Source organism: Mustela nivalis (genome assembly GCF_964662115.1).
Source record: "Mustela nivalis genome assembly, chromosome: 2".
Classification (NCBI taxonomy): Eukaryota; Metazoa; Chordata; class Mammalia; order Carnivora; family Mustelidae; genus Mustela; species Mustela nivalis.
Window position 1 is genome coordinate 175,545,538 of NC_139021.1, and position 10,863 is coordinate 175,556,400.

The window sequence follows — 10,863 nt, forward strand, 5'->3', positions numbered from 1 at the left end:
CCGCTCCGGTCCCCGTGAGCCTGCCCACCTTCCCACCCACCAAGTCTTCCCGACCTTAACTCCCGTTAGGGTAGCTGGGCCGCTTCCAGCCTGGGGTCGGGATGGTAGTGGGGGTGGGGTCACCTACGGGAATCCCCGTATCACAGGACCTACTGAGAACCTGCATCTGACCCAGATGACAGGTGCGCCTGCCTTTTGGACATTATGGTGGAAAATCTTCAGTTGCCCTTCACGTCCGAAGCAGAGGGCACTGGGGATAGTCAGGGCTGGCTACTTCATTTTCACGGTGAGATTTGAAAATGTGGTTCCTCTTATTTTAAAAAAGTTGAGAACTTAGAGGTACCTGGGTTGTGCGGTGGGTTGAGCCTCCGGCTCTTGGTTTGGCTCAGGTCGTGATCTAAGGGTAGAAGGATCAAGCCCTGCCCCTGGCTATCGCTCAGTGTGGAGTCTGCTCGGATTCTCTACCTCTTCCCTCTGACCCTCCTGGTTGTGCTGGAAAATAAATGAGTAAATCTTAAAAAAGAAGAAGAAGAAGAAGATAATTTAAAAAGTAACCAGAGAATTAAACAAGGTCCAGTTCCTTTCAAAGTGAGGGCCCCTGCCTTGGCCTGTGATGAGGGCACCGCAGACAGTGCAAAGTGCTGTCTGGGGCAGATCAGTTCCTTCCTTTCATACCAGCTCAAGCAGGGGCTGGCTGGTTGTAGAGAAAAGAGGCACGTGCCTTCCTCCTGCGGCTGCCTCACCTAGCCGCAGGTGGTGGGTGGGGGTTGTGTGTGTTTGTTGAATGCATGTTCCTGGATGTGTAAGGAGTTCAGGGGTCCTCGTAAGACTTGGGTTGAAGACCCAGCACCACCCATTACTTAGTTGGATGGTTCTGGTCAAGTCAATATCAGTGGGTCTATTTACTCATTTGTAAAATGAGGACAATAATTGTACCTATTTTAAGGTTTTGTTGAGGTTCAGTGAGATAAAACATGTGAGTCCTAATGACACTGGGTCCACTGAAAATGTTGTTTGGACCTTTGATACTCAGCTGGCCTCTTCATCCCTTGCCTTGCCTTCCCCTCCAGGGACATGAAACCAGCTCATGGTTTTCTTCAGGCCAACATAACTTGACAGCTTCTTTTGCTCAGTTCACCTGGCTCACTTTTCTGTAGCCTCCAGAGTTCATCTCCTTTCCCAGGAAGTTCTCCCCTATGCCCATAGCTGGGTAAGGTGTCCTTCCTCGGTGTTCCTCTTCCGCCCCAGGAATGCCTCCCATGTGCCAGTGTTTAGCACACCTATATTATTCTGTTGGCTCTACCCTCAAGCATGTCACAGATCCAGCCCTGCCACTCTTCTTAGGACCCTCACGGTCTAGTCTTAACAAAGGAGCCACAGTGATCCTCCTAGAACAAGCTGATGTGACTCTTGTTGAAACCTTCCTTACACGTCCCATCTTAGAAGAGAATCCGAAGTTAGTAGCTTGTTCAAGTCTCTGCTCTAGCCCTTGCTCCGGTTTGTTTCCCTTCCAGACATTCTATGTATTTTTATTCTATTTATTGGGTTTCCCCCTCTAGAATGGAACTGCATGAAGGAAGGAGGTTGTCTTTCCTTGTTCACCCTAGTGCTTCCAGCATGGGGCGTGTGGCAAGCACTCGGGATTTGCTGAAATAACGATTAAATGCTTCTGTCTCTCTTGCCGGAACCTGAGTTCTTTGGGTGTAGAGCCGGTGTCTTACTTGTTTTTGAGGGCCCTGAGTTCAATGCTCCAAAAATGCTGGCTGATAAAATTAGAAGAAAAACTAGAGCCCTGTAATATAAGCTGAGCCAACAATTAATGATATTATACATGCAAATATTTTAAAATATGTTTATTATATACTTTACATTGAGCATTTCAGAAAAGAATTACAATGATTTCAAAATACAATTTGATAAATAGCCTTTATAATTATACCCAATCAATATCAGAATTGTATATAGACCCTATGCAGCTAACAACTACAGAAAAATTTTAATCTCAGGGAAGAGAGACATGCATGATCACTGAAGTCACTTTGCCAGAGTGGTTTTTTTTGGTTGTTTTAAAGATTTATTTATTTATTTATTTGACAGAGATCACAAGTAGGCTGAGAGGCAGGCAGAGACAGAGGGAAGCAGGCTCCCTGCGGAGCTTGATCCCCACCCAGACCGTGGGATCATGACCTGAGCCCAAGGCAGAGGATTTAACCCACTGAGCTCCCCAGATGCCCCCCAGAGTGTTTTTTTTAAAAAACATGATTCACATTTGTTTCAAGTACACATACATCCATTGGAAGAGTTAAATTAGACCACTGATGTTAACACCTTAAAACTATGTATGATCTTTGTCACCTTAAAAGAAAATTCAGTTTAGTACAAAGAAATTTAAGAAGAAATTTCAGGACCCTTGATCAGAAGCTTCGGTATGTGTTGTACTATTCTGGTGTACATAAAGGTTCAAGTAAGACCAACAAAGAATGTTTGCTCTTCCCACTGAAGACACAATCAAAGGAACAGGTGAACCAGCATCCTATAAACTAGTCAGCCATCAGGAGGTTACCAATAAAGGACGCTTTATGTGTGTGAGGACATTTAAAAGCCTCCGCCAATGTTACAAAAACAAAACATTTAGAGTATTACTTAAGAGTACAAGCATAATTGGTGTTTTGTCTTCTATAAATAATCATCTTTGAAATGCTCAAAGTGAGTTCCAGCTGTGGCTCTCTCCTGACGTGAGAAGAGGTGGGTTCACACAGGATGATCTACTGATTCACCTTCTCAAAGTATTCTTTGGAAGCAGTTGGATGTGGCTTGATCTGAAAATGCAAAAACATTTAATTAGGGAGCTGACTTCAAGATAACAGTCTCAAAAATGAGTTGAAAGCTTGCAGTTTTTGATCCAAAGTTCTTTAACTTTTTGAAGCGTGGTCCATTTCCTTTAAAAGATGGATGAAGGTTACATCAAGAGCCTGCCTGATTCCGGGTCCCGCCCCAACACCGGCCCCTCGGCAGCCTCACCCACTTGCACCCCGTCTGCACCCTTGCTCCAAGGATGGGCTCCTCTTATAGGTGCTCTAGGCCAGCAGCCCTGGAGGCAGTGAGGGCCTGGGACCCTGTGCTGGGGTCTCACTGCTTTTGGAAAGGAAACCTACCGTAGGAGAATCCGGGGTCCAGTTCGCTGGGCAGACTTCTCCATGGGTTTCCACAAACTGGAATGCCTTCACCAGGCGGAGGGTCTCTTCCACACTTCGGCCCACGGGGAGATCGTTGACACTCAAATGCTTGATGATGCCATTGGGGTCAATGATGAAGAGGCCTCTGCATCAGGATTTACCCCCATTAGTACCTGAGCGCCACCACAATGACAAACTCTAACTTCTACCCGCTTTGATCCTTAATTCTCCTCCATAAAGCATTAAACTTAAACATGCTTAAACATGGGGCCTTCCTTGTTACACTAACAGCTTATCATTTACTGATGACGCACCACACACAGGGGTGACTGGACCAGGCCAACGTGGAAAACGGGCAGTATTTCCCACAGAGAAAAGTTACACAGAGTCTAAAAGTCACAGAGAGCAAAGAATTCTTTAACTCATTAGTGATTTGGGTGTTCTTTGGGCTGCTGTATCAAATGCTGGCAAGAAACCAGAGGCAGAGGGGAAGAAACAGAGGTATACTTTATCTATATGCAGTAAATACTGATGAGATGAGTGAAATCTTGGGTAAATGGAGGGAAAAAAATCCCCTGGGGAAATCTTTGCAGAATTTATTGGCCTTAAGTTTAGGCAGAGCATAACCCTAAAGGACAAACTGAGACTATTTAACACTTGGCAGCAGCATAATGAGAAGACCTGGCCTGTGGTCTGTGTTCATCTTCCGCACAAGTGCTGGGGTTACATGACACACGCAGATGTTTCAACCACAGGTTTTAACAGTCCGACTTAAAACGGTGTGGCATTCCAAGTGTTAATTATGCAGAGAAAGTGCAAGTGAGAGAAAAGGCAAGGTGAAAAGGTGCCACTTCCTCCCTGAGCCTGGCTGGGGGGAAGTGGGGGGGGGGTTGGGGAGGGGAGCGTCTAGGCGTTAAGGCTCAAGGGTCCTGCTGCAAGCTCGACCAAGAGCAGAGCCAAGCTGAAGTCCACAGTGCGGGTGCAGGTACGGAGCTGGGACGGGGCTGGGCCCCCAGGCTCTGGAAAGCAAGGCTTATCTTCCAAACCAGACTCAGCTACCTTCCCTTGTCAATCCCAACAGTGAAACCAGCAGGGACGTACTGGCAAAATGAGCAAGACCTACAAGGAAGGGGGTCCTGGGAGGCCAAAGCCAGCACTCTTTTTCTCCTTCCCTTGCCAACTTTGTCAATGTCGGGCTTTAAGTGTATTAAAGGAAGACAGAATCTCCCAGAATAAAAGGGGCCCAAGCTCCAAGTGGCTCCCAGAACTACAGGTCCAGGTGTCATCAAGGAGGAAAGGAGGCCAGAGGAGAGTGAGTTGATGTGACAAGAGAAGGTGAGCAGGTTCAAGCCAGCCCCCAGCAAAACTGTGAGGCACATCAGAGTGGGGTCCTTGGCTGTTCCCTGGGGGTCAAGTTCTGACCAACCCCCGGTTCACTCAAGATACCACTGGAAGGCTTAAGGTCTAATCCCCTCACCCTCTGGCCCCCAGAAGGTTGTATTTGAATATGGGACCGTTAAAGATAGACAGCTTTGGGGCACCTGGGTGGCTCAGTGGGTTAAAGCCTCTGCCCCCGGCTCAGGTCATGATCCCAGGGTCCTGGGATCGAGCCCCGAGTTGGGTTCTCTGCTCAGTGGGGAACCTGCTTCCCTTCCTCTCTCTCTGCCTACTTGTAATCTCTGTCTGTCAAATAATTAAATAAAATCTTTAAAAAAAAAAAAAAAAGACAACTTTCCCACTCAAAGGAATAAAGATCTAGCCACTGAATGAACGAGGACAGAAATGACATTCTGGGACAGAGGTCATAACGGCTACTAGGACCTGTGCTAAAATCTTCGGCTGCCTTAAATTACTTAGTCCCCACAACCAACCTGGGAGGTCCATTCTCATTTTAGTTATGGGAAACTGGGACTCAAAGAAATTCAGTAACTTGCCCAAAGTCATACAGCTGTTAAATAAATAGGTGAGTTAAAAAAAAGAACAAAAATCAAACTCTGGTCAGATTCCAGGGCTGGGACAAGATCTCACCCATTCCACCATTCCAGCTCACTGACTCCTACAATCTGCTAGTTTCCCCTTCTCGGGACATGTCAGGAGCGGGCCTCCCAGGAGAGCAGCTCCCAGGCAGTGCGGGCAAGCGCAATGGTGCGACCATCAAGACACACTGGTGTTCGGAAGGAGACACAGGGCGCTACAGGGGTCAGACACGTCTCAGCCATCCAGAGACTGCCAACATGCGTAGGAGGCTCTCTCGTCAGTGCTTACAAAAGGCTAAAGTGAATGAAAGCTTTTTGGTTTTCAAAACACTCTACTGAGGGCTCTCAAAATCCTCTAAGAAGTGGGATGATGCTGAACATAAAAAAACAAGTTTAAGTTTATAAGAAACAAGATCTTACCTCAGAGCAATTCCGGGGCCTTCCAACAGCACGCCATAGTCTCGGGAAATCTGTTTATTCAGATCTGACAAGAGTGCGATGTTCATGTGGCCCAAGCCGCCATTCTAACAAAGATGCGAACATGACTGGCTGTGACACTGTGTGCTCCCCCTGTACTCAGCCAAGTAAACTGATGTCTGAGGCCAACAAGAATGGCGACAGGTGGCAGCCACTGAGAACCAACAGTGGACTGAGCACTGCTCTTAACTCTGTTAACTCCCTTCCTCCTCCCAACCATCCTGGAACATCGCCTCTCTTACACATATGGAAACTGAGGCACACAAGATCAAGTAACTTGTTCCAGGTCACAGCTAGAAGGGGACAGAGGCAGGATTTAAACCCAGCTAGCACTGGAGACCTTTCTTTTTCTAATTCTTGATGTATTCTTTTACTTGAAGATTAACTTCTGTATCATAAAAATGGAAGCATAACAAAGACTGAATAAATTGGTATTGATAAACCAGCAACATGGCTGGAAAGTTTGATTCTCCCAAGTGTTTTCCAGCAGGAATAGTGGTCATGTAGAGGAGTGACCTCAGAGAACCTAACCAGCGTCCCACAAGCCATGCAGAGCATGTGGGATCTACAAGGTACCCAAGAGAGAGGAGGCAGCGAACCCCAACTGTCCCCACACCCAACCTTCTGAGCCTGTTCTCCGTTACTGTTTGTACCTGGAAAACACAAGTGTAGTGGGCACTAAATCCAGGTAATGTTAAGGGAGATAAGGACAGAGTTTGACAGAATCTGCCAGGAGCTTAGGAGCTACAAATAGCCCATTTCAGACTAGTCATGCTTTAATAACTTCCAGATGAGTCTTTTATGGGATCTTTTCAGTTTTTAGGATCCTCGGTGCAAAGGCAGGGCCACTGAGGTTTATACCTTCCTTGGTGTGTTGACCCAGGCGAGATGGGTAAAGTGGGAATCCACTGAAACTGCAACAACTTCACAGTTCACGTCGTGAAATTCATTGGCTTTGTCGCTAAAAGCAACAATTTCTGTAGGACACACAAAGGTGCTAGGAAAAAATGGGCAGAAATTCCCATCAGAGAATTTAAAAGCAAGGATTTAAAATTTAAACAACAGGCAGCCTAAAAACTAGTTCAGCTTGCTTGAAGGTGAAAAAGGCAAAAACGGTTAGCCACCCTCACCAGACTCCCCTCTCCATTTTTAAAAAAATTTTTATTTAAAAAAACTTATCTATTTGATAGAGAGAGGGAGAGAGAGAGAGAAAGCATGAGCATGGGGAGAAACAATGAGAGAAGCAGGCTTCCCACTGAACAGGGAGCCTGATGCAAGGTTTGATCCCAGGACCCTGGGATTGTGACCTGAGCCAAAGGCAGATGTTTAACTGACTGAGCCACCCAGGGACCCCCTCACCTCTCCATTTAAGAATCATATCAAAATATGAGGGTGGGCAAGGGAAAAGAGGCATATTCTGAGAATAAAGCAGCAGCTTTATGAGAAAAGTCATTTTATTATCTTAACTTTTCTTGTTTTCCTTCAAGCCAGTGAAAACTTCCTTATGGACTGGCTGATGGAAACCATGGCTCCAGAGTACATAAAACGAAGCCATTGGGGCGCCTGAGTGGCTCAGTGGGTTAAAGCCTCTGCCTTTGGCTCAGGTCATGATCTCAGGTTCCTGGAATCGAGCCCCACATCAGGCTCTCTGCTCAGCGGGAAGCCTGCTTCCTCCTCTCTCTCTGCCTGCCTCTCTGCCTACTTGTGATCTCTGCCTGTTAAATAAATAAATAAATCTTTAAAACAAAACAAAACAAAACAAAGCCGTGTCAAAACCTATCCCACTAAAAAGAATGCCACCCCCTCCTCTAAATTTATCAGATGAGCTGCAGATGCAGGCTGTACTCAGCAAGGCCACCAGTGATAAAAGGATCCAAAAGAACCCTTCCCTTGGCCAGAAGAGCAGCCAGAGATAGGAAATGTCAGGGCGGAAACAGGGACCTTAAATGACATTAAAGCATCGCAGAAATTAACACTTACAAGTCCAAAGGATAGAAGAAAAGTACCAAATATTTTCCCTTAAAGTCATCGAGGGTTAGGTCTTTGAACTCTCCATTGACAACGGCGGTGCCCTTAAAATAGGGTGCATGCTGGGTGACGGCAGGAACGTGGTAGGAGGAACCTGAAGGAAGTCACACACACGTGTAGTTCATCATCTGCTAAATCACACACCTGACTTTATTCAAATCTCTCACAGTAATTAATTAGCAGTATAAATTAACTAAAGGGTTCAGTTCAACTCTACATCTTACGTAATATCCCCCCCTTCCATAGTTCTAGATGGTACACAAATCCAGTTTAAAGTACTGTGGGGACTGAAAAGACTAAAAAGATGATGCGAGAAGATGGCAGGGACGAAATTAAGATAGAATCGAGGAGGAAAGGAGTCTAGGGACGGATTCTGAATACGGTTCAGATTTTGCCATGTTCAGACAGGACAGGGAAGAGGGAACAGGGCAGGTGAGGGGAACAGCCCGGGGTAGTCTGAACAGAACAGAGCAGGTGTGTGTGGAAGGAAGCATAAGAGACAAAGCATGAACAGCTGAAGGCCACACTCTGAGGGCCCTTACATATCAGGCTAGAGTTTGTTATTATTTTTTAAAGATTTATGTGTGAGAGAGAGAGAGAGAGAGAAAACACAAGTTTTCTTGTGGGAAAGGCAGAGGAAGAAGCAAACTCCCCGCTGAGCAGAGCTGGTGGCACCTTGGGGCTCAATCCCAATCCCAGGACCCTGGAATCATGATCTGAGCGGAGGCAAACCCTTAACCGCTTAACCAACTGAGCTACCCAGGCGCCCCACAGAATTTGTTCTTAAAAGATGAGATAGAGGAGTCACTGGAGATTTTCAGGTAAGAGTTGGAAGATGTAGTGGTGTTGGTGACCAACAAAGAAATGCGATACAGGGGCCGTCTGCCTCAGTCATTCTCAATCCTGACTGGAGGTTAGAATCATTCGGTGAGCTTTTAAAATATACTGATAAGAGGATTAAAAGGTATGAACTTCCAGTTACAGACAGACAGGAGAGTGCAAGGTACAGCACAGTGAATACGGTTAATAAAACCCTAACAACTTTGTATGGTGACAGATGGTACCTAGGTTTATCATGGAGGTCAACACCTAACATATATAAATCTTGAATCACTTTGTTGTACATCTAAAACTAATAATTGCAATGTCAACTATATTTAGATTAAAAAACAAAACAAAACAAAATGATGTCCTGGTCTTGCTTCAGAAATTGACTTGTCTGGGGTGGGGAGCGGGGCAGCTGGGGTAGTGGTTTATTTTCAAATGCTAATGGGTATTGAGTCTAATGGATAGCCAGGGTTCAGGGCCCGTGTTCTGAGATGGTGGTTCATATTACCTAGGTCAAACCAAGGCACAACACTTACTGGTGCTAAAAGCGAATTTTGCTTGACCAGAACCAGACCACAATACATTCGTCAGGCATGTTCTTTGGGAAGCAGCAGGTCTGAGGGCTGCAGAGGCAAAGATGCCCCAAGGAACAGCACTCATATGTCGGGCAATCTGGAAAGAGAAATACTTTATATTAGGAAGTAGCCTCCAGGCTGGCCCTGGGGAAGGGGCATTAGGCCACTGGTCGCCTCCACTCTCCTTGTTCCTGCGAACCAAACACCAACCCCCAGGCTCTAAGAGTACAGAATGTACCTCCATGTTCTTAACATTCCTTTCTGCTTCCTTCTTCAAGACTCCAAGAGAGGAGTGGGGAGATGTTGGTCAAAGCGTACAAAGCTGCAGTCATGTGGGATGAGTAAGCCTGGAGATCTACTGCAGTGGCATGGTGACTGTACTTAATAATGCTGTATTTGCTGAGAGAGCAGACTTCAGGCACACTCGTCACACACAGAAAAGGTAATTATGTGAAGAGATGTTAGTGTGTAGTAATCATTTCATTATGTCTATACCAAATCACATTGCACTGCTTAAACGCATATAACTTTTATTTTAAAAATATGTACATTTTTTAAAACCCTGCTAGGTAGAGGGGAATTCTAAGACCATGAAGACTCCATGTTCTTAAGAACAACACAGAGGGTTCAAAAACCAAGGGGACTTGGCCGGGCCCTGTGTATTTACGCCCTTTGCCAGCTTGATCTGCTCAGCCTGTTCTATCATGTCAAGGTTTTCCCAGAAAACACATGGCCCCCGCAGACAAGCAAACAAGTAGAGCAAAGTTCACCCTCTGGGAAAATCCGTACAGCGCTTAACCGTACTGTTTGCTCAACTATAGTGTCCAGCATGACTCAGGAAGAAGAAAGCGCATGTGTTCAACCCCGCCAGGAGAAAGGGGAGAGAGAGGGGACCAAGAGAGTGCTCGGCTTCGTCGGGAGGAGAGCGAGGGGCAGACCTGGGGGATGGGAGGAGGGGGGTGCCTTTTGCACTGCCGCACTGTGCACTTTATCACTTTGGTGTCCGCCCACCCGGGAGGGGATGCTTACTGCAAAGCCTTGCTGCAGACATCCTTCTTTCTAGCTTTGGGAGAGGACAGTAAACGGAGGCTCGGAAAGGTGAAGTCACGTGTCCAAGGCCATAGAGTAGCTACAGAACAGGGAACAGGGGTCAGGGGTCCTGCCTCCAGGTCGAGGTGTCCAGGTGGAGGGAGGACTGCGGATCCCCGGCCTGGAGAGAGGAGCGATCCGGAGGACCGACGGGAGGGGCGGTTCTGCGCAGGCGCATTCCCCAAAAGCGAGGCCCCTGGGTCCGTTACCCGCTGGTGCCCTCCAAGAACCGTGAAAGGCCCCTAGACCGCAGGGAGCAGGATTCTGTCTGGAAAGCACGTGTCGGAGCCACTACTGTGTCTCCGCTCCTGTCCCCTGCCGGCAGCCACTCACCGAAGCCCGGAGAAATCTTCCCAACGCGGCCGCCATCTTCAGTGCGCGCGAGATTCGCGGGACTGGATGGGAAGAGGAGGAGGCGGGGCGCACGGGGGGCGGGCACGGGGCGGGGCCTTGGGGGGCGGGGCCTGGGCTGGAGCGGGGGCGGGAAAATGTCTCCACGTTTTTGCCTGGACTTTTGTCCGGGCAACTTATTTGTCGGGTGCCCCGGGCCCATTTCCGAGGAGAAAAGTCCTGCTGCGGCTTCTAAGTAACGAAATGCTTAGGAAAAAAACACTTTGTTTCTAACTGTCGCCCCAACCTAGAAAGGGCTAATCCAGGTGGGGAGTCTTTTATGGTTAACGTGTGTGGATGACGGTTTCTACCCGATCTGCAAAA

The 10,863-nt window shown here is 47.3% G+C and overlaps 1 protein-coding gene across 1 annotated transcript; it reads right to left on the reverse strand.

The window, feature by feature from the left end:
- Window positions 1–1,838: 1,838 nt before the first annotated feature.
- PRDX3 (peroxiredoxin 3) lies at window positions 1,839–10,593 on the reverse strand. Its single transcript, XM_082720281.1, has 7 exons — window positions 10,483–10,593; window positions 9,022–9,157; window positions 7,610–7,751; window positions 6,491–6,626; window positions 5,573–5,676; window positions 3,156–3,321; window positions 1,839–2,819 (listed from the first exon to the last, which is right to left on the reverse strand). Exons 1-7 carry the CDS (start codon window positions 10,516–10,518, stop codon window positions 2,766–2,768), a joined length of 774 nt encoding a protein of 257 aa, XP_082576407.1. The 5' UTR covers window positions 10,519–10,593; the 3' UTR covers window positions 1,839–2,765.
- Between the last annotated feature and the right edge of the window lie 270 nt (window positions 10,594–10,863).